Source organism: Sminthopsis crassicaudata, chromosome 6 (assembly GCF_048593235.1).
Source record: "Sminthopsis crassicaudata isolate SCR6 chromosome 6, ASM4859323v1, whole genome shotgun sequence".
In the NCBI taxonomy this organism is placed as follows: Eukaryota; Metazoa; Chordata; class Mammalia; order Dasyuromorphia; family Dasyuridae; genus Sminthopsis; species Sminthopsis crassicaudata.
The window spans coordinates 3,486,725-3,510,719 of NC_133622.1; the positions used below are offsets into that span (position 1 = coordinate 3,486,725).

General features: G+C 41.7%; 1 protein-coding gene and 1 long non-coding RNA gene across 3 annotated transcripts in view; one reads left to right on the plus strand and one right to left on the minus strand.

Moving 5' to 3' along the window:
• The window catches only part of LOC141546758 (uncharacterized), a 146,914-nt gene extending 123,336 nt beyond the window's left edge, over nucleotides 1-23,578 (plus strand). For both annotated transcript variants that reach the window (XR_012483413.1, XR_012483414.1), the window contains 2 exons: nucleotides 20,307-20,409; nucleotides 23,470-23,578. This is a non-coding gene — a long non-coding RNA (uncharacterized LOC141546758). The remainder of the gene's footprint in view (nucleotides 1-20,306; nucleotides 20,410-23,469) is intronic.
• CLNK (cytokine dependent hematopoietic cell linker) overlaps nucleotides 1-23,630 on the minus strand; it is a 177,218-nt gene extending 153,588 nt beyond the window's left edge. Inside the window, exons 1-3 of the mRNA XM_074274809.1 lie at nucleotides 23,504-23,630; nucleotides 21,383-21,488; nucleotides 5,374-5,435 (exon numbers count right to left, since the gene is read on the minus strand). Of these exons, the coding sequence (XP_074130910.1) occupies nucleotides 5,374-5,384 (11 nt within the window). The 5' untranslated portion in view covers nucleotides 5,385-5,435; nucleotides 21,383-21,488; nucleotides 23,504-23,630. The remainder of the gene's footprint in view (nucleotides 1-5,373; nucleotides 5,436-21,382; nucleotides 21,489-23,503) is intronic.
• Nucleotides 23,631-23,995: the final 365 nt, after the last annotated feature.

The window sequence follows — 23,995 nt, forward strand, 5'->3', positions numbered from 1 at the left end:
TAATTTAACTTAAATGTTTCCTTCACAACAATCCTAAGAAATAGATAGTTCAAGGAGACTTGTCTTCCTGGGTTTAAGAGGAGGAAGAAAGGCTCCAAGGGGTACTTGCCCAGAAAATGCCATGGTAGCTGGGGCTACAACCTAGAATCTCTGAATACGAGTCCAGCGGTCATGGTTCAGTGAATGACCAAATGAGGTAAAGTGGATCAAGCGCTTTTTAGGCAGAGAGATCCTGTCCTCCCCCTCCCCCCAAGAAGCCTGAATTACCCCCTATTTGGGGGGATTTGAAGCTGGGGTGCTCATTGACGCTCAGAGATGATCAAGAGTAAATCCCATGAAAGTCACTTGGCAATAGGTTGGGGGGCTTGCGGGCAAGAAGAGCCATCAGAGGTACTTGCCGTTCCCTGAAATACTTAGCAACCACCTTCCAGGGGAGCCCGCTCCTTCCTGCCCACAAAGGCAAGCACAGGCTTTTGAGACTGGCTGCTCATTTAAGAGTGAGCCAGAGCCTCCCCCCACCCGGGGAGAGTTCGGGGGGCTCCGGCCGGCCCCCAGCAAGTTTCTCCTTGTGTGGCGCTGAAAACCACGGGGACAGGCAGGATGGCGAGGGCAGGGGAGGGCGCAGAGCGCTTTCCTTAAAGAGGCAGCCCCAGGGGCAAACACGGGACGGCGGATTCGGAGACAGTCCCCAAGGCGGGGGGAGAAAGGGCCAGCAGGCGGCCCGACGCCCCCGGGGATTCCCCAAGGGAGCCAGAGCGGAGCCCGCGGGCCCTGGGGAAGGTGCTGCCCGGGAGTGGGCCCAGTGGGCCGAGCTGGAACTTGCTACATCGGGGGTGAGGAGGAGAAGGAGGAGGGGGAGGCGGCTGAGGGCAGAAGCGCGGAGGCCTCTGGGGAAGTCCTGGCACAGTTCCGTTCCCAAGCAGGAGCGAGCACCAGAGAAAGGCAAGAAAAGCAAACCGAAAGCACCTCGCTCCCCACTGGCCGGCCCTGCGGGGGAGAGAAAGGGATCCGAGGGAGGAGTAATCCTCTGCCCACCTGGCCCCCTCCGCACCTCCGCTCATCCTTTGCTGGTGAGGAGTCATTTTCCTTGCCCCCGCCTTCACTCCTCTCCAGTTCTGAGCGACCTGAGAGCCCTTTAACCCTTTTCCAAGCGATATTTAAAAACCCGATTCCCTATTTTTGCTGCAGCCAGCTAGGGCAGTGAGTCCGAGAGCTGCCCAAGGCACTCATACTGGGTGACCGAGGGCAAGTCACTTAACCTGCCTGCCTCAGCTTAACACCGGCTTCTCAGCGCTTTTTGGGAGATCGAGGCACATAAAATCCATCTTATAGATGTACTGCTTTGCCAGCCTAAGAGCCTCAGGAGAGTATCCCTTATTGTCACGTGGTAGAAAAGCAGCTTTGGATCTGGAACCTGTAGTCTCGGGTTCCAGTCCCAGCTCTGGCATGATTAGCTGGGGGAGCCTGGATGAAGCCCTGTTTCCTCAAGGCAATATCCTGCTTGTGTCAGCTGGCCCCTAGTAGGTCTTCCAATATCACAATGTTACACTCTCACACAAGGATCCTGCCGGAAATCCGGCCTGTGTTCTAACCAGGAGGAAATAATACTCTATTAAGCACTTATTATGCGCCAGGTGCTTTTCTTATTCTCATTTTATAGTTTGGGGCAGCTAGGGGACTCCCCGGTGCCCAGACTACCCAGCTTGGAGTCAGGAACACTCATCTCCCTGAGTTCACATCAGACACTGGGAAGGTCCCCTAACCCTGCTTGCCTCAGTTTCCTCATCTGCAAAATGAGTCTGATAAGGGAATGGCAAAGCACTCCAATATCTTTGTCAAGAAAATCCCACTGGGGTCACAACGAGTCAGGCACGACGGAAAGGATTCCGGATAATAAGGGATATTCAGGCTCTATTCAGGATAATAAGAATAATTCAGGTAAAGGTCACCTGCCTTGCCCAGGTTCTCACAGGTAGTGAGTGTTTGAGGGAAGATTCCAATGTAGGTGTGCTCTATGGCTTAGCGCTCTACCCGCTGCACTCCTTAGCTGCCCCAGTCTTGTCCATTTTTTGTTCTGGGGTGGGGTCCGAAGCCAGGTCTCCTCTGACTCCAGCTACCAAGTTTCTGTCTTCTATACCCAGACGCATTATTATTATCTACATTTTATTCTAGTCCTCACCTTCCCATTAACCCATCGTGGAACTTTGGGAAATCCCTCCCCACCTTTAGATTCAGTTTCTGTTTCTTCAAGGTCCCTGCAATACTTGACTTTTCATGACTCATAAAAGGAAATTGCTGGGTTCCCCTCTGGATGCTCGTTTCTCCACATGACAAGAATTTGGTCAGGAAATTGTTTTGCTCAGTGAGGCGCAAACCAGATCTTGCCCAGAACTTCCTGTCTCTCTGCTGGGTGTCTAGTAGGACGATAATGGTGTGTGAGCGTATGGGGGTGTATCGTGTGTGTGACTGCTTCCTTAAAAGCATAGAAAATTATAGAAGAATTGAGGGCTGTTGGACCGAAATGCATCTTGAATATTAGCGGTAAAAAGGATCATAAACCCCCATTTTTGCAGAAGGGGAAACTGAGTCCAGTGAGGTGAAATGGTTTTTGTTCAATGCCAGATGGGGAGTTAGAATTGGAGCATAAGGTTATTTTTAGAAAACCTGACTTTTAAAAGAAAGTGACTGTTGAAGCAGCTCCCATAATCCACCATTGCTGCGTGGCTGAAGCACCGAGATAAGGTGGGTACATTATGAGATCCTGCGAGTCAGCAAATTATGAAGCTGAGATTATGCTTTGAAAAATAGGAAGGCTGACTGAATAGCTGCACAAGGGAAGCATATTGGACAAAGTGTCAGGAGACCGGCTGCTAAAGGCCAGCTTTGCCCCCAGTTCCGTATGTTTCCAGTTAGGATTTCCCAGGAAAGGCCAAAAGCAGTTCTCACTTCCCGGAGTTTAGCAAGTCCACACAGGTCAGGATAACTGTGAAATCCGCATGGCATCCTTTGATTTCTTTTCCTGCTCCTTCTCTCTGTGCAACCAACGCCTAGAGCCCTTGCATCTCCAGGGACACACAAACCCCCTCCATGCTGTCAGAGGCAAACTGGCCGGGTTAATTCAAAGGGGCAGGAGTTCTGAGGCCGGCTGAACCAGTCACAAAGGTATGACTTCGCACAGGTCTGTTGGCCTTTGTCCCCTGTTGGACTGTTGGACAGGGACCGCACCCACCCAGGAAACCCCCACCAGCAAAGCTGCTTGTCTGCAGCCTCTCCAGTAAGAGGGTCACTCCGATTATTCAGAGGTCAGTGACTCACTCAGGTGCACAGTGCCTCAGAGCTGGGATTGGAACAGAGATGGGCCTGGCTCCAAGGTTGTCTCTTTATCTCATAGACCACAGAGCCTCCCTAGTTGCTTTAAAGCTGGGCTCTTTTGGGGACCCCATCCACAGCCATTTCTCCCAGCATCACTGCTCTTTGAGGAAGACAAACACTAGTTATGCCTTGGAAATCATGCATCCACCTAACTGGAGGCTGGTTCTTTCCCCCCCACAGCCAGGGTCCTGAACCCATGACTTTTGGTAAGACTAGAACTATTTCAACTTGGCTGCCCTATTAATCTTCCTAAGACATCCTTTTCACGATGTCCCTTCCTAGCTCCTTCTGATGTGTTGGAACAAAGTCAGACTCCTCCAGCTCCACCATCGAGCCGGACCCACTCATCCGGGTGCATCTCCCTAATTCATGATCATGAATTCTTTTCTGCAGTTATTCAGTTAAACACACACGTACACAAGTAAGATAGACTATTTTGGATGCTTTGCTCCCTATGGAACTGTGGGTAAGTCATTTATCCACTTCACATTTGTAGTCCTTTTTGTAAAATGGAATCAGATTGATTTACTATAGACATGATCCTACTGAGAGTGATGAGCAGGCTAATTTTGAAAAAAAAAAAAAAAAGAACTTTGAAAAAGGCTTGCATGGAATAAGAGTACGAGGAGCAGAACCCAGAGAACACCGTATACAGTAACAACAACACTGTTTCAAGAACGATCATAAAGGACTGAGCTATTCTAAGTTTTATAAATAAAATATAAAATAAAAAACTGGAGTTACAAAAGAGTACGAGGAGCAGAACCCAGAGAACACCATATACAGTAACAACAACATTGTTCCAAGTGCAATCCTGAAGGACTGAGCTATTCTGAGTTTTATAAATAAAATATAAAATAAAAAACTGGAGTTACAAAAGAGTACGAGGAGCAGAACCCAGAGAACACCACATACAGTAACAGCAACATTGTTCCAAGTGCAATCCTGAAGGATTGAGCTATTCTGAGTTTTATAAATAAAATATAAAATAAAAAACTGGAGTTACAAAAGAGTACGAGGAGCAGAACCCAGAGAACACTGTAAGCAGTAACAGCAACATTGTTCCAAGAGCAGTCCTTCAGGACTGAGCTATTCTGGGTTTTATAAATGAATGATGGATGGCCCTGGAGTTGAGACTTGGGATCAAAACCCAACTGCTCCACTCTTCCTATGAGACCATCACAGAGTCGCCTAACTCCCCTCCCCCCAGCTTCTGAGACATAGGTATGATTTGTAACACTTGGGACTGTTTATGTCAGGGCAACGTCTCCGAGGGAGCCCTACCTATTTCCCTAATTGGGTTAGGAGGGGAAATGTCTAGTCTGCCACTTTCTCCTTCCTCCCTTCATCTTTGATTTTTGCAGCTGGAAGTCCATTTCCTCCTCTTCTCTGGGGACCTTTTCCTTCCCCTTCTCCTTCCTCTTCTCCTTCCCCTCTCTTTATGTCTTATAGCTCCATAACAAAAGCAAGGAGAATCATTCTTTAAATAAAAGATTTGCACAAACATAAAGTTAAACAAAGGCTTAAACCTCTGAATTCGACAAGATTGGAGAGCCTGCCCCCTACTAGGCCCCTGGAAGAAGGCCTGCCTGCCAGACCCTAGTTTTGTCACTGGTCCATCACAGGACAAGGGAGTCAAAGCAGGTGCTTCACGATAGCCCTTCTTGCTCTGGATCTAAAACGCTCGTCCCCTTGACTTCTGCTGCCTGTTACGAACAAACCAGCCGAGAGTATCGTTTGTGGCTTCCCCATTGCTAGCTCCTCTTCCCATCCCCAAATGGGGCAGAGTAAGGTGGCCGCATCCTTCAGCCTTTCTGAGGCCGATCCAGAAAGCCTCGTGCTCTTCTCAGAAAGGCTTCACTGACCACATCACCCAAGGAGGCCCCGCCTGTGCTCGAGGGCCAGCACTTGCCCTTCCCAGTTACCGTCCGAGGGGCGCCTCCATCCCAGATCTGCTCATGCATTCGCTATCTACCCGGCAGGGAAACGGCGCACACTTACTGCCTGTTCATAGTCCCAGAGGCCGGGGAACCGGATCGGAGTCCACAAATCTTCAGAAGGGCCTGAGAAAGAAGAGGAAATTGGTAAAGCCCATTGGAAAGTGCATTCAAATCCTTCCTTAATTACGGCCCTTGCTTTCCATTCCAAAGGAACAGAGCAGGAGAGGGGCCGTCGTTGCTGAAGGGGTCATCAATCAGGCCCCTAATTGGCTCATTCAGAGAGCACGGGCACCTTTCTTAGGCTGGCCTCTTTCTGTCAGAGTTGACGCGGCCTGCCTTGGGGACTTTACAAACACACATGCAGTCTGGTTTTCCCCTGTGTGCAATTGTGGGCTCCCCCCGGGCGCTGGGAACAGGTTGAGTCAGGGATGGCCTGCTCAGAAAAATCCACGAGGCCTCCTGAGCGAGAGCCAGAGTCGGGCCTTGGCTTTCAGAGCACAGCTCTGCTCTTTGTTCAACTTGGGGTGATTTTTTTTCCCCCATGAGATACCAGGATCTAGAGTAGGACCTATTCCTCCCACCTCCATGCCCAGGAGGAAATTACTGCTGAAATGGAGGAAGTGACTGGTTGGGGGCAGTGGGTAGAATGGAGTGAACTTTTAGTCGGGGTCAGGGTTAGGGTCAGGGTCAGGGTTCGGGTCAGGGTCAGAGTCAGGGTTAGATCTAACCCTAGCAGGTGATGGGCTAACTTGTCGGTGCCTGAAGGCCCAGCTGTTGTTCGGCTGTGACCCCAGGTGTGGTTTTTTTGGCAGAGATTCTGGAATGGTTGGTCAGTGCCTTCTCTGGCTCATTTTACAGCTGGCATTTAACGCACGTTTTGGCCTGAGAGAGCGTGCTCTTAGAGATCCGGGGGTGGTGGTGGTATTTCAGATGGGACACATCAGGGCAGGCTTCGTGGAGGATGTGGTTACAGATGATATCGGAGAGAAAGCACAGGACCAGCAAGGCAGGGAAGGAGAAGAACCATAGGATGGGGTCCAGAGGTAAGGAGGAGTGCACTTTAACCCTGTGAGAAAGACTGTGAACCCAAGTTCAGAAGGTTGGTTGGAGTCGGATGGCAGGAAGCCTTGAGTGGCAGCAGAGGGTTTGCATTTTATCTTACAGGTACCAGTCATCTTCCTGAGTTCAGATCTGGTGTGGCTCTGGGCAAGTTACTTCACCTGCCCTGCCTCAGTTTCCTCATCTGTAAAATGAGCTTGAGAAGGAAGTGCCAAACTCCTCCATTGCCTTTGCCAAGAATCCCTCAGCTGGAGTCATGGAGAATTGGACATGACCGATATCACTGAACATTAATAATTAATAAGGGAGCTTCTGTTTCAGAGAGTAATTGGGGTATTTAAAGTTTGGGGCTGCCAGGAGTATGTCCGTAACAGGGTTATTGCTATTGCCGTTCCTTTGTACTCAGAAACAACTAGGTGTTTTTCTCCACTTTTCTATATTTTTGCATTTTTACAAAGAGTAAACCGAACAGTGAATGAGAGAGATCAAAACTGGGCATCCGTAAGGTAAATGACAGTGTGGGAGTTGCCGGGGACATTTCACTCAGTTTGGTGGAATGGAAAGTTATAAAGGAGCCTGTTGGTGAGGAGAAAAATCCCTCAGCTCCTTTCCTGTGACAAAGATAATAAGAATGTATCAAGATAGAAAATGAATAACGTGGAAAAAGGACCAATACAATTAAAAAAAACCCATGGGGAAGGGGAAACAGCCAAAGCACAGAAGTAATGCCGGGGGAAAAGAGACTAACTGTGTTGGAGGGAGAAATGGTGACTGAGGACACTGGCTGGGCCACCCTCCCTAGGAACTTAGGGGAAAGACCGGGGCCCAGTCAGTGTTGGTCTGGAAAAATCATAGTGTGTGAATGGGATAATGGGAAAACACCAGACTTGGAGTCAAAGTTTGGGGAAGTCATTTGTGGGGAGGGAGGAGACATAGAATGGAGAATATCGAGTTAGAAGGAATCTTAGACCTCATAGACCAGTAAAGGGGGTAAAATGAGGTCCAAGAGAGGAGTGCTTGGACAGTGTCAGAGCTTAATGAAGGCTTCAGTCATTCCCTCATTTTAAAATCGGATCTCTGGACTCGATGGCTACAAAGCTTTGTGCTAATAAAGTCCAGGTCAGAAACTGATGTGAAATTCAGATTCCATAGCTTTGCCTGACAATTGTTTCTGTCGCCACGGGGATGGGTTTCTATCTTGCAGATGGTTATGCTTTTTATCCCAAACTTAGGTCCTGACTTTCCATCTGCTTCTTTCCTCTCCTGAATGGTCCTCTTGTCCCCCCAGTCTCCTGTTCAGCCATTTTTCAGTCCATTCTTCGTGAGTCCATTTGGCATATGGAGTGGTTGGCCATTTCCCTCTCCAACTCCTTTTACAGATGAGAAGACTGAGGCAAACAATGTGAAGTGAAATGCCTAGGGTCAGACAGCTAGGAAGTATCTAAGGCCAGATTTGAATTCAAGAGCGTGAGTCTTCCCTACTCTAGACACTCTCTACTGTCCTACCCATCTTCCCTTATTCTGAGCCTGTACTTTATGAGTACTTAGAGAATGTCCTGTATTATTGGCCCAAAAAACCATTAGATGGCAACGTTGCTTGTTGTCTAATTCCAGGAATAAGGTCTCCCTTTGTTACCTTTGTTATCTTCTCATTCATTCATTTATTAAAGAAAGTGCTAAGGATACCGAGGTCACAGCTCCCTAACTTGAGGAGCCAGTTAGCTTCATTTGGAGGAAAAACTCCAAGAGCTCAAGGAGATAGTCCAAACTCCACAACCAAAGTCTTTAAGGGAAGTTAGCTTCATTGGCTAGGGTCACAGAGCAAGGAGGCAAAGGTCATTTTTACATCCCATGAGGTTGGTTAATCCAGACCCGTTCCGGAGCTGTGAGCTGCTTTCTCAATATGGGGTGATCTGTCATTTCTATTCACTTAGCCTCTATTTTTCAAATAAGAAAATTATAACCTCCAGACAGTATTTGGCTCGTCTAAGGTCCCATGGGTAGTTAGACGAAAAGCTGAACCAGAAAGTGCAACCATTTTTAAAGATAAGAATAACATACACACGGTGGTATAGCCTGCTGTGAAGTTACTAATTATAAACAATAAGAGGTGATTAAAGTACCTCCCCCTCCCCAAACCTCTACAAGAGCATGCTTATGTCCTTTGGCAGGGTCACTGGCCTTGTAGCTCAGGGTAATGGTATAGATTCAGCTGGACCGTTGACGGCCAGCTTTGGAGACAAGATGGCGAGATCTAGATTGTATGATACACTGGTTAGATGGGTTGGAAAGTGGAGTAAGTCACTCCGCTGGGCTGCCTGGGCCCATTACAGTGAGCCTAACTTGTGTGCACTAAGGTCATGACTCTCTCTCCAAGTATTCCGTGGCTCTGGCCTCAATGGCCATTGCAGACTTTCTCTTTTTACTTCCAGCTCCCAAGCTTCTCTTGCTTTCAGCAGATGTCTTTGCTGTCTGAGAACACAGAGGCCATCTGCTGAGAATTTCTCCTCTTCTGCTCTAAACCTTAATATGGCTCCACATGCTCCCTGTTTTTTCCTTTTTTATTCCCATCTCTGAGGAAGAGGGGAGCTCTGCTCCTTGCTCAAACCAGTTCCTCCACTTCTGCCACAGGTTTCAATCTCTCCTCTCCCCTCTAGTAACTTTGCTACTGGATCATTCCCACTTTCTTTTATTTTCAGCCTCCTTTTCTTTCTCCTTATTAATACACTCTGGCCTCCTCATATTTAAAAAAACCCTTCTTTATTCTGCTTCCTTTCAAGTGATTGTTCTCTCTCTCTCTCCTTCCATTGCCAAACGCCTAGAAATAATCAGCTCTGTTCACCGCTTCCATTTCCACTGACTTTCAACCCCTTTCATGCTGGCTTCTGACGCCAGCACGGATGGAATCTAATTTCTCTAAGATCACCAGTTCCTTTTAATTGATGGCCCTCTCCCCAGTTTTCACTGCCTTGGACTAAGCTGACGGACGCTTTGAATGTTGGGTCCCTTTCCTCCTGGCTTCCCTGGAGCTGCTCTGCCTTGATAACCCCTGTTGTTGTTCAGTTGTTTTTCAGTTGGGTATAACTCTCCATGCCCCATTTGGGATTTTCTGGGCAGAGATACTGCAGTGATCCATCATTTATTTTTCCTGCTCATTTTATAGATGAGTAAACTGAGGAAAACACTTGAAGTGACTTGCCCAGGATCACACAGCCAAGAAGTATCTGAGACTATATTTGAACCCAGGAGGATGAGTCTTCCCAACTCTAGGCTGGACACTGTATCCACTGTGCCATCCAGTTGCCCTCTAGTCCCTAGGCCTCTCAAACTCCACATGTCCTGAAGAATACCTTCTTTTCTTCTTAAACCAGCTTCCCTTTCAAACTCCTCTCCCTCTGTGGAGAGCATCGCCCCCCTTCTGGCTACCTGAGTCTGTAACCTCGCAGGCATCCTTCGTACTACTTTCCCCCTTGCTCCCCACATCAAAACAGTCGGTTTCATTTCTCTAAGATCTTTGTGTCTTTCTCTTTATCCTTGTTCTTACTTAGGATATGGCTTCACTGTCTATCCCTGGGACTACAATAACAGTCTCGTAACTTTCTTCTCTACATCTGACTTCTGTCTCTCCAATCCATTCTCTGGGTAAATTGATAAAATAGCTTTATAAAGGATAACAATTCTGATTGAGGCTCAGAGAAATCAATTCATTTTCCTACAGTCACACAGCTAGCAAACATCTGAGACTGGTTTTAAACTCAGGGCTCTCTGACCCCAAATAAAGATTTGTGTCCTAGTTATACTTGGATTTTCCTTGGCTTTCTAGTTTTATAAAATAAGAAGAGTGGTGATTTCCAACTGGTAAATACATTAAAATTTTTTTTTATTTTTTCCAAGTGCTTTCTTCCTACTAAATGCATATTTCCATGTACAAAATAGAACCGAAAAAGAAGGATTATATGTGAAACCGTAACCTCAAAAGGCCATATATTAGAGGACTACAAATCTTGTATGACTAAAGGTTCTTCATTTTAAAGCCTATTAATTAAAACATGGGTTCCCTCTCTCTATCTGGTTTCCAATCCTTGCCCTCTGAATCATGGAAGGTGACATCATCTGTGACAGAGGATGTCGATATTTATTAGTCCATGTTTTTATCTTAGTCTTGGCCTGTGAACAATGATTTCATTGGGAGGAGACAAGTTCTGGCAGTTCTTAGAGCATAGAAAATCCCTTTGCCACATCTCCTGTAACTTGTAGCCTTAAGAGAGGTGCCTCAGAAACCCAACGGTCAAGTGTCTTGCCCATAGTCATATAACTAGAGTTCGGAACCAGAACCCAGAACTTTCTGCTCCAAGGCTGGCTTTCAATGGATGGTGCCATGCCAGTGTCAGCTCACTGGGTAGCTTGTGCATAATTGACTAGATGGCTCCCAAGGTCCCTTAAACAGCAGTTATTTCTTGCCCTAGATTTGTAATGTCCCTAATATTTCTTTAATATCATAAAAATGGGTCACAAAATTCTCTGGTAAATTTTCAGAAGAAACTATAATTTCATTTACTTGAGCTTGAAAAGTAAAAACAAGGGATGCTAAGAAGAGGAAGGAGCCCTCTGAAGTCTTCCCAAACACCTAGGAAATCACCTCAGAATTGGTCTAGGAGCAGGGAGGCACCTGAACAACCAGCAGGAAATTTCTGTCTCATTGCGGGTAAGAGGAATAAGGTCCAAGAACGGCTGTGTGGCCTGGGACAAGCCACCAGCAAGGACACTCTGTTGCAAACCAGCAGCCTCTTGGACAAGTCAGTAGTCCCTGCAGCACAGGAAGCCCACTATTGACCCCACTCCCAGAACAACCCACCAGTGGTTCAGACCCCATTGCTGACAAGCAAGTGGGCCAAGAGCAAGACCCTGCTCCTGGAACTTGTCAGAAGAGAGATCCTGTTTCCATAGCAATCCAGTACCAAGGTCCTATCCCTGGAGCAGGCCATTAGCTAACCCCCATACCCAGGAGAGGCCACTAGGGAGGCCCCAACCCAGGAAAAGCCAGAAGAGAAGCCTACTCTCTAGAGAAAGTAAGCCCATGAGAGCCAACAATAAGGCCCAGAGGCCCAATGCACAAAAAAATTAAGGACAGTGAAAGACCAGAGCCACAGTTTCATAAAAGCATCAAGTCGCAGAAAATAAGCAGAAAAAAATGAAAAAGAACAAGAAACAAAAAAGAGTAACTATAGACTGTTACTATGGTGATAGGAAGGCTCAAGGCATAAATTTAGAAGAGAACAATAGTATCAAAATGACTCCATGTGACGCCTCAAGGAAAAATAGAATTTGGTCTCAGGCCCAAAATGAATTCCTGAAAAAGCATTAAAAAGGTTTAAAAAAGCAAATTAGAGAAGTAGGTGAAAAATTGGGAAAAGAAATGAGAGCAACATAAGAAAATCATGAAAAAGAGTCAATACCTTTGGAAAAGATATATCAAGACTTAGGCTAATAACCTCCTAAAAATAGAATTGGCCAAATGGAAAAGGAAGTACAAGAGCTCACTGAAGAAAACAATTCCTTAAAAATTAGAATTGAGTAAGTAGAAACTAGTGATTCTATGAGACATCAAGATAGGATAAACCAAAAAAAAAAAAAAAAAAAAAAGTAAAAAAAAAAATAGAAGAAAATTGAAAATTTCTCATTGGAAAAACAACTGATCTAGAATATAGATCCAGGAGAAATAACATAATAATTGTTAGACTACCTGAAAGTCATGACGAAAAAAAGAAAAAAAGGAAAAAAAGAAAGAAAGGAAAGAAGGAAGACAAAGAAAAAGAGAAAAATGAATAGGTCTAGACAACATCTTACAAGAAATTATCGGAAAGATCTGCCTTTATATATTTGAACCAGAGGGTAAAATAGAAATTGAAAAAATTCGTTCATCATTACTTGAAGGACAGTATCAAATGGAAACTCCCAGGATCATAATAGCCAAATTCCAGAGCTCACAGATCCAAGAGAAAACAGCCAAAAAGAAATAATTCAAATATATTGGAGCTACAGTTAGGATTATACAGGATTTGACAGCTTCCACATTAAAGAAGTGGAAGGTTTAGAATATCATACACTAGAAGATAAGGGGGTTAGAATTGCAACCAAAAATCACCTACCTAGCAAAATTGTATATAATATTTCAGGAAAAAAATGGATGTTTAATGAAATAGAGGATTTCCAAATATTTCTAATTAAAAGACTAGAAGTAAATAAAAATTTTGACTTTCAAATAGAAAACTCAAGGGAAACATAAAAAGGTAAAAAATGAAACAAAAAAGGGAAAGCATATTCAATAAGGTTAAATTGTTTATTTTTTTCTTTATGGCAAGATTATATTACTAACTCTTAGCAACTTTATTATTATGAGAGCAATTAGGGATTTTGTAAACAGAGGGTTTAGATATAATGTGATTTGGATAAAAAGATAGCCCCCAAAACAAGAGAAAGTGGTGAAAAAGAAAATCAAACTTGAAGAAGGAAGGGGGGAGATTGAATGAGTTAGTTATCCCATATAAGAAAGGAATGAAAAAGTTATTATAATAGAGGGGAAGATGAGGGTGGGGGCAGTGAGATGACAGGTAAAGCTGAAAACTTACTCTCTTTAGAATTACCATAAAGAGGGAATAACATATACACTTAGTTGAATATAGGGATCTATCTTACTCTATAAAGAAGTAAAAAGGAATGAGGATGATAGAAGGGGGATGGATGACTGACAAAAGGGAAGGTATATTGGAAAAGGCAGCGATCAGAAGTAAAATATTTGTGAGAAGGGAAAGGACAGGAGGTAATAAGGGGAGGAATAAACAAACAAAATAGAACAGGATGGAAAGAGAAATACCCAGTTATCATAACTATAAATATGAATGGGATAAATTCATCCACAAAACAGAAGTAGATAGCAGAATGGATTAGCTCCCCCCCCAGAATCCTACAATACATTGTTTACAAGAAACACATTTGAAGCAGCGAGATCCCCACAAGGTTAAAGGGCTAGAGCAGAATCTATTATGCTTCAACTGAAGCAAGAAAAGCCAGGGTAGTAATCATGATCTCAGACAAAACAAAAGCAAAAATAGATTTAATTAAAAGAGAAAAAGAAGAAAATTATCTTACTGAAAGGTTCCATAGACAATGAAGTCATATCAGTACTAAATATGTACACACATACATAGCCAATGGTATAGCATCTAAATTTTTGAAAAAGTTGAATGTTGCAGAATATGTAGATATTTAGATAATAATAGATAATGTCTGAAAGACAGATAATAAAATTATATTAGTAAAAGACCTCAATTTTCTGCTCTCAAAATTTAATCCAGAAAAATAAGCAAGAAAGAAGTTATGGAGGAAAATAAAATTCTGGAAAAGTTAAATGAGATAGATCTTTGGAGAATAGGAATAGAAAGGAATACATCTTTTTCTCAGCAGTATATACAAAAATTCACTCTGTATTAGGACATAAAACACTATAACCAAATGCTTAAAAGCAGAAATAATAAACACATTTTTTTTTAGATCACAATGCAATAAAAATTACATTCAATAATAGACAATGGAAAGAGATTAAACTTAATTGGAAATTAAATAATTTCATCTTAAAAGAGACAAGTGAGTCAAACTATTGATAATTTCATTAAGGAAAATGACAATGTACCAAAATTTATAGAATGCAGCCAAAGCAGTACTTAGGGGAAATTTTACATCTCTAATTGCTTATGTCATTAAAACAGAGAAAAAATAGATCAATGAATTGGGCATGTAACTAAAAAAAAAATCACTAAAAAAAGAACAAATAAAAAATCTCAAATTGGAAATTCTTAAAATTAAAAGAGAGATTACTAAAATTGAAAGAAAAAACCATTTACCTAATAAGTAAAACTAGAAGCTGGTGTTATTTAAAAACACAATAAAAAAGCAAAGGCATACTCTATGGCCCTTTTGAAGGATGGGAAGGGATGGCCATTCTAAAACCTGAGAACATGTAATTTACCTCTCCACCAGACCTTATTTGTTGGTGAAAACTTTCTAGTCCACTTACATTCACATTTCTTAAACTATCAACTAAAATAAAAAGAGCCTCTCATTATATTGGCAATTTCTATCTTATGTACAATTTTAGTGTAATTTGGAAGCACATTTAGTGAATTGGATCCAGACATTTGTATGTGTTCACTTAAGCCTAGCTTTTAAAAATGATGGCAGATATCCTCAATCTTTAAAATGTCTCATTGAATTTTTCTTTTTAAATTTTTAATTTATTTTCCTAATTTTATTTTATTTTATTAAAGATATTTATTTTCAAAACATATGCATGAATAATTTTTCAACACTGACCCTTGCAAAACCTTGATAGAGATTCAGATGATATGATGATATACTTAGAGAATTCTACAGAATCAACTAAAAAAACTACTAGAAACAATACACAAATTTATCTAAGTTGCAGGATACAAAACAAATTCACACAAATCACTAGCATTTCTCTATATTATCCACAAAGTCCAGCAGCAAAAGATACAAAGAGAAATTCCACTTAGAATAACTGTAGATAATATAAAATATTTGGCAGTTTACCTCCCAAAACAAAGTCAGAAAATATATGAACACAATTATAAAACACTTTTCACACAAATCAAATCAGATCTAATCCATTGGAAAAATATCAAGTGTTCGTGGGTAATCGGATGAATGAATATAATAAAAAATGACAATACTACTTAGATTAATCTACCTATTCAGTGCCATACCAATCAAACTTCCAAGAAATGTTTAAAGATCTAGACACAGTAATAACAAAGTTCATCTGGAAGAATAAAAAGTCAAGAATCTCAAGAGCATTAATGAAAAAATGCAAATGAAAGTAGTCCAGCTCTGCCAGAGTTGAAAGTATATTATAGGGCAGCATCTTTGAGTTTTTCAAGGATAATCTGAGTTTATAGCTGAGCATTATTTCATAAAACTTTCCTAACTGATGGAGAGAATTTCTGTAGAAAGGGCATCATTGGCACAACAGGTTTGGAGAGGAGAGACACTCTTTCCTTATTTTGAAGGGCACATAGTTCTAGGTTCTCTGGAAGATTTATTAAAGACCCATGAGAGTGAGGCAGACCAACTTTGAAAGATGGAGAGGTAGGTGAGCCGTCACTTCGGCATGTCCCCGATTTTCGGCTTTGCTTCCATAGAGACTTTAAGGAATTTTCTTTGGGGCAAAAACAATGCCCATCTCTTGTTTGAGCCAAGCTTTCATGTCATTCTTAGATTTTTAGTGTCTCAAGGTTATATTAATCCTGTGTAGCCCAATTAACTTGGCTCTGCTCCTTGGGTAAAGATGGGTTTGATCTTAGACAGTCCACTAGTCAGTTTTTTATGATGAGGAGAGAGAAACAGCTGTTTTGACATCTCAATTATTTAGTGTGTTGAATAAAAACATCCTGAGAGACAGAGTTTCTGGGTAATTAATGATTCATTTATTAAGTTAACTAATATTTAATATATTGATGGTCAGTGGTTTCAGTAACCAAAGACAGAAGAGAGAGCCTGAAAGCTTTAAATAATCCTTGAAAGGGAATTCCCTTGACAACTGAAAATCAACCCTAATTGGTGGGAATTTAATAAGAAGCTGGTCTGGAAGTCTTTACAGCCCCTCCAGCTGAGAATGTGGCTTGATCTTGGGGCTTAGCTACCTCTAACAATCTGGACAGGGGAATCCATCTCCATCTAGAGCACTCTAGTTGATTTTCTCTTTCATGAGCTGAATCACTCTAATCTCTAATAAGGGAGGACTACTAGGACAGGGACTCATTTCCTTTGGGGGTAAGAATTTGCCTATACTAGATTCTGTGTGTACTCTAGACAGAAGTACGATCTCCCACTTGTGTGGGATCTGGCCCAAGAAGGAACAGTGTGTTCCCCAAGACTTAGGGACATCTCATCAATCAGTTACACCCTTCAGATACTGTTTTGTATTTTTATTTTTTATTTTTTGTGAGGACTGGTTCTTAAATAACAAAGGAGAAAAACCTGGATTTTAATTTAATGATTGGTTTTTTTATATAATAGTATAATAATAGTATTATATAATAGTAAACTCATAACTTCTCTCACTAAGATGCCCTCCCCCTTTTTCCTTTTGTTTGCCTGTTTTCACCTCAAATGAACTGAAAAAAGACAATAGAATAAACCAAATTGTGCCTAATGTTCCCCAGAAAACACAGATGTCTATTCAGGATGGCAGGGCCAGGATACCCTCTAAGTTGGCTGTTGAGTCTCCCAGAAACACACCCACACACACCCACACACACCCACACCCACACACACACACACACACACACACACACACACACACACAGTTTGTAAGTAAAAGCATCTATTTGGAAATAGATTAGGTGTGGGTACCAGACTTAATCCAAAAATAATTAATACCCACATGATACAGAAGAAAGTTTACAAAAGTGAAAGCCCCCAAGCCTGTAAATCAGACTTCCTCCCCATCCTGGAGAATGCTCATTATCCAGGGAAATCCTTTGTTTTTCTGGGTTGTGCTGTACAATTTTTTTTCATAAATATTTCTTCAGGATTTAACCTTACCCTAAATGAATATTTCATGAAGGAAAAAAAGACATCATAGACCAAGTATTTGAAGGAGGGGTGGGATAAGGAAAGTGAAAACTATTTGGAAAAAAGATCTACTCAGTTACTTCTTACTCTTCAAACGTAGAAAAAATAGTAGTGTGGATCTGGTGTTTTTAAAAATGAGATAACAATAATAATGCACTTAAGGAGGCACCGAGAATGGCCAAATACAAAAGGAAAAACCATTCAAGGAATTAATACTGTCCAGGGAGGTGAGAATAGGGGTAGGGAATGGGGAACAGAATGACAATTTAACAGATTTAACTAGTAATCATTTATTGAATTCCTACTGTGTTTAGAGCACTGTGTTAGGCCCTAACAATAGCAGTGCACATCTATGTAAGATTTGCAAAGCATTTCACAAAAATCATCTCATTTGATTCTCACAACAATCTTGGAGATGGGGATTATTATTATCCCCATTTTACAGATGGGCAAATATGTGCACATAGACATGAAGGGACTTGAGGGTCACACAGCTACTAACTATCTGGGACTGGATTTGATTTTTAAATCTTTTTGATTCCAGGTCCAATGCTCTGCCTCCTGCACCCTCCGTCTCTATTGTTTGTAGAGACAGTTTGTTGAGGGCTGTGGCGCCCCTGCAATCTGAACAAGCCATGTAAACATAGTTGGCCTTCCTTGGGACTGGAGAAGTCTGAATAATTATGGTATTTAAAGATATTAAAAGATAAATTATGGAGAGCAGCTAGGTGGGGCAGTGGTTAGAGCACTAGCTCTGAAGTCAGGAGGACCTGAGTTCAAATCTGGCCTCAGACACTTAACACTTCCTGGCTGTGTGACCCTGGGCAGGTCACTCAACCTCAGCCTCAGGAAAAAAAAAAGATAAAATATGTTGATATTGTACAATAATACCACACACATATTTCATGCATTTATGAATTTCTAAACTTCTTCTGCATCATCTGCTTGCCTTTACATGCGGTCTATTTTCAAAAATTTTCCATTTAATTTTTTATGTGGAACCACACTGTATTGAAATGGGCAAAGCTGCCATGTTGGAAGGGACAAGAGAAGTCTCTCTTCTGAAGGGGCTTGGAGAAAGATGAGACACTCGAAGGCTGAAGGAAAGGGAATAGGATACATGGTTTTACTGAATATCGGCCACTCCCTGGTCAGGGACTTCTTTTCTGCCCTTAATATTCTCATGGAGATTCCTAAGTGAGTGACTTGCCTGGTGGCTCCCATTATTATGTGATTTTTGTGCCTGTGAGGACAGAGCCCCAGCCACAGCTATTCCAGGTAAATATGGAGAGATTCCTGAGAGAGTTACAAAGCAGGGTGCCATGGGTCTAGAAGGAGAAAATCATCTCCAAAGAGTCCTCTCCTAAAGCAGAGTATGGTTAAAGCTTCAGCGTGGAGACTGGAACACCCAAACTGCATGATTGCTGCACTAATGAAGGCGCTGGGTTCTGAGGGGAGAGCACTGGGGTGATATTGGACATGGCCTTCAAGTTGGGTGGAAGTGCAACAGGCAAAGACGGGGGTGCAGCAGCCAGGATTCAGTGGAAGAAACAGCCCAGGAAAATGTCAAGATGCAGAAAAAGACAAGGGGTGTCCAGGGGACAGAAAGATGGCAGTCTGGGGCAAAGATGTCTAGCAGGGCTGGCAGCGTAGGCCTCTGTGGGCACTCTTTGTTCCTTATTTGCCAAGTTAAAATGCAACACATTTCACTGTTGCTAAGGACAACACATTTGATTCTCCAGATTTCACAGAATCATTTCAGCCCTGTCCAAAATGATGTATGTGTTGGAATAAAAAAACCACCAGCCCCCCCAAACCTCATCTTTTTTACTGTAAGCAAGAAGTTGAAATCAACTTTGCTCAGATCAGGAGAGCTGTTTATTTGGAGGTGATTCAGAGAAGGCCCTTTTTTTTCTTTTAGAGTGGGAGAAATACATTTCAGAGATATGTGTATGGGGGAAGAGATGTAGGCTGAGCAGATTAAAAAAATTCCACCCTGGACTCAAGAAAATCAGCTCGATTTAATTAAATATTACGTTAAATCTTATTAGCTTTCCAATAAATGGAAAGATTTGAAGTGGATATTTAGGATAGATTTTTTTTTCAAAGAACAAAATAGACTCTACCCCTAGATTTTCTGCCATTAAAGAGGAAACATTTTTGGTGATTTTATAACTGACTTTGCTAAGGATTTGTTCCCACCAGGGTCTTGGGGCAGTGTGTCTTTGTGCCGGTTTTTTTTTAATTGTAAAAGATCTTTAATAAAATCTCAAATGACTCAATCTAATCATTAGTTTCTACATTTGTCTTCTCCAGGGCCTCTAGTAGATTTTGTGTGTGTGTGTGTGTGTGTGTGTGTGTGTGTGTGTATGTGTGTGTGTGTGTGTGTGTGTGTGTGTGCTTGGATTTTGAGTCATCTGTGTCTGATAATTCCATTGCCACTGACCATACTTAGCATTAAAGAACAATTGAAGAAAAATAAGTAGTGAACTGATAAATCAGCCACTGAAAGGATGCCTTTCTTTGTCTGTCTTGGTCTCTGCCTACTCTTTAAAATTGTATTTGCCTCTTTATCTGTCTTCTTCCTCCCTCTCTGTCTTTATCTCTTTCATCTACAGCTGTCATTTTCTTTCTCCGCTCATTCTATTTTTTTGTTTGTTTGTTTAGTTTTTAGAAAATAGTGTCACGAAAGACAATGGTTTCAGAAATGACAACATTGTGATTATAAATAAGGCTAATGTGAAAATACCAGTTTTTTTGGGACTGCTGTCCATAAAGTTGATAAATATTCAAATGGGAAAATTAGAGGAACTCTTAGCTCCTTTCTGAGGCTGGAAACCTCTCTGTCCATTGGCTTCAAGTGATCATCTAACCCCTCAAAATTTGATGTGGATTCTCCTCCAATGATGAGGAACCTCATGGCTCAGGGGGTAGCCCTTTTTGATAGGAAGCCTCTTAATATGCAACCCTAAGTCCTTATACCCATTGGCCCAACTTCTGCCTTCAGAAGTCAGAGAAATCAGGGAGATCCCACTTTTATATGAACGCCTTGGATTTCTTTGAAGCCAGTGACCACGTATAGTCACCCCTGCTAGGTGGGGATCATTCAGTTCATTTTTACTGAAAGAACAAAACAGCAAAACCAGCAACCACTCATGTTGTCAGCCTGACACTGGAAGGTCATTTCTAGTCAATACAAGTTTAGAACGAGGTATTTTAAATGAATGGAGCTATTGAAAACAATGAGCCAATCTCACATAAGCATTTTGTTATCATTTGCAGTGCACTGGGGAGTCTCAAACCGTCACAGACGTTCCATTGTGAGAGCAAAGCTGTGACCGCGTTTCTGCAAGTGCAAAGACCGGACGGCAGCTTGTTGAAAATGGTAAGAAGATCTGGGTTTGAGCCCCAGCTGCCTCCCTCTTGGCGGAAAGCTCCCCTGCTAACATTCCACAAGAGCTTTTGCAAATAATTCATCTCTCCTCGCCTTGGTTACCCCACGTGTGAAATAAGGAGATCGTTTCTGAGACCCATTCCATTTCCAATATTCCGTTCCTACAGATCCTAACACTCTCTTTTTATATCTTCCATGTTCTGGGGTTTCTTTTCACTCTATTAGCTTATGTTCTAAGTCCTATGTGCTAGATTTTAAAATTCCATGATTCTGTGACCTATCAGCTGTGCCATTTGGGGCTTAGATTTCTGTATCTGCAAAATGAGACTGATACCAAGGTTCGTCATGAAGATTGGATTATATAATACATGGAAACTTTTTAATAGTATGTGCATATGTTAATACCGATGAGAAAATAATTATGACAATCGTCTCAGAAGTACTTTGTCCAGAACAAAATATAAAACCTTAGAAAAAGGGTAGAGAAAGCAGGGAATAAAAACACAAACACATTGTTGATGCTTATTCTGACACATTCTTTTACTCCCAGACAAAGAAGCCTAGGTAGTTAGCTCTCCATATGTTCAGCGTTTTATTTCTGTCTGTTGTGATTCCTAATCAGAACTAATTTCCATTCAGTTTCTTATCTCTCTTTGTCAATGACTTAACCCTTTTAAAAAACCGAGGCTAAGAAGTTGATGAGATGGGAAATTTCATGTTATGGCTAGTTAAAAAAAAAAAAAGGGAATCAGTATGTGCCGAACGTGCTGTGGAAACTGCTGTTTCTTCACAAAAGCCTGGCTCAATTTCACGCTGCTGCACAGACCATTATTTGTTTTACCCTGTCCAAGTAATTTTATATTTCTTGACCTTACATTTCTTTATCTTGAAAAAAAAAGCATTGGGCCTAGATGATTTTTCAGATCTTTTTCTGCTCTCAATGTATTAGCTGAAGAACACATACCTTGTTGTGATTATTGATGGTGATAGTGATGATGATGATGCTGTTGCTTTCTTCAATACTTTAATAATCCATGATTCTAATGGCGGAGATGCACATCTCAAGCTCTCTATGAAATGGAAAGATTTATGAGTTTCATTCACTGACCAAATAATACACAAGAAAAAGTCTTTCTGAATTTATTGAGATAAAACAAAAGCCAAAGCATCCTTTCTGAACTTATTACGGTCCGATTTTGGACAGACACTAATTCACTGTTAGCCCTGAGCTTTAAGCTTCTGCAGCTTGGTAGGATGAGTTTGCATTTATATTTCACTGTCAAAGCCTAGAAGAATCCAGGGTCACCTCTAGGCTGGGAAGAAGCTTGGCAGAAAGACTTTAGAGAAGGAAAACAATGATAGCTGACATTTCAGTGAAATGCTGTCGTTTACAAAGTACTTTACATAGATTATCTCATTTGATCCTCCAAACAGCTCAGTGAGACCAGTAGGGAAATGTCATTCGATCAATACAGGAACACTTCTCCAGGGGGATGATCTTCTTTTAAAAAGATGTTTAAATTAATCTATATTAATGTATGGTAGTCTGCAACTCACAGTCCTGAAGAGCTTATTGGTTAAGAAGGAGATTTCTCATACAGCCCATTGAGATGACTAATACAGCTTAGACCTGGAGAGCTTCAGTGACTGCCCCAGTGTTATTTAGAACCTGAACTGATGTCTTCTGAATAGATTTCAGGGGCAGTCCATGAATTTGGATATAAGACCAAAACCTCTGCATCTGTATTTTCACTAAACTCTACCTAAAAATGACTATTTTCTTTAATGAGTAAAAAAATATTGTGAAATGGGTTCATAGGATTTTCCAGGCTGGCAAAGGAGTGTATGGCCCCAAAAGTTTAAGAACCCCTGATCTAGTCCTTCTGCCCCATCATTTAATAGATAAGGCCTAGAGAAAGAAGATCATACAAATAGCAAGTGGCAGGCTTGGATTTGAATCCTAGTCTTCTGACCCAAATCTAGTATTTTGAACCCAGGCCTTCTGTGGTCTTTCAGCTTTTGCTTGAAGGCCTTCAATTGGATAGAGTTTATTAACTCTGAAAGAAACTTATCCCAATTTTATATTGTTACCATTTTAGGGAAAATTCCCTCCCTTCTTCCTTCTCCTTATCTCCTCTCTTCATACTTCCTTCTCTCTCTCTCAAAAGGGTAATACATAAATAAAATTATACACACACACACACACACACACACACAAAATTATGTAGACATACATATACACATGCACATGTTATATATGCATATAATTATACACACATATTCATTTTAGTATCTTATATATAAAAAGCCTAGCCATCTTTCATCTTTTTGCTAAAACCATGGTCGGACTAAACAGTCCAAATGCCTCTAACATCTTTGACGTTGTTCTAAGATGACAGCCCAAGATGGGGCTTCCCTTGGCTCGATAGGAGACAAGAAGAGGCAGTGGAAGGTGTCTGCTGGTCAGCTCACCTCTTAGCTTAGGATAGTTGACGATTTCCATGTTAAAACCATTTTTAGGAAAATAGAAGGAGCCCTTATACACTTCTTCACCCAATATGCCTCGTTGTCCCATTGTTAATCAATGTAAGATTAGCAAAGATTGAGTTACATTAATAACGACAAAAACTAAACACCACCGAGATAGCTGATAGTTTAAAAAGAAAAATACAATTATTCTCCAAGCTCTGAGATCTTGCTCTCTTTTAGTTCAAAACCAGAGCAGTGTCCGTGTAGGGCTCTTTTCTTTTCAGGCAACCTTAAAATAAAAGGCAGCATAGAAAGGCAGAAATTGCCACAATCTACTTTAAATTAACCAGAGACCTTAGCCCATCTACTACAAAAAAGTTACTGTTGAAAAGATCTAGGTTTTCAATAAATTACAAGTAGTTATATTGATTTACCCCCTTTTGCAGAAAGAGGAATTCTTTTAAAATTGAGTTTAAAAAGTAGATTTGCTCTTGAGCTTTCAAATGTTTTATGCAAGGTCTCTTTTTGTGTGTGGAATCTAATAGAAAATACCCTCTCTGACACTTGGACTTGGGCATTCAGGGCTGGACAATTGGGAGAAATCTTTCAACTTTACCTGGATGCAGAGCTTCAAACTTTCAGAAGTCAGTGGTTCTGGAAGATCATCCTCAAATGTGTGCCAGAGAATGAGAAAAAGCCCTTGGTGAAGACCTTCGCAGGCCCTGCTTGGGGCTGATTTCCTGTGAAGTCGGCCACAAGCTCAGAGAGCTGACCAGCAGAAACCTTCCACTTCCTCTTCTTGACTTCTATTGAGCTAAAGGAAGCCCCATCTTGGCCTGTGATCTTAGAGCAAAGTCAAAGGTATTAAAGGTTGTTTGATCTGAGTATGTGGTCCTTTTTGTTTCAGGAAAATGAAGCTCTTTCTGAAAGATTGTCCATTAATATACTGCTTATATACACATATATGTATGTAATTCAATATATGTGATACTGTTTTGAGAAAGAAGGAGGAATAGAAGGTGTGGAAGAAAGAGAGAGGAGGGATAGAAGAGGTGGGAGAGACAGACAGAGAGAGACAGAGAGAGAGAAAGAGAAAGAGAGGGGGAGG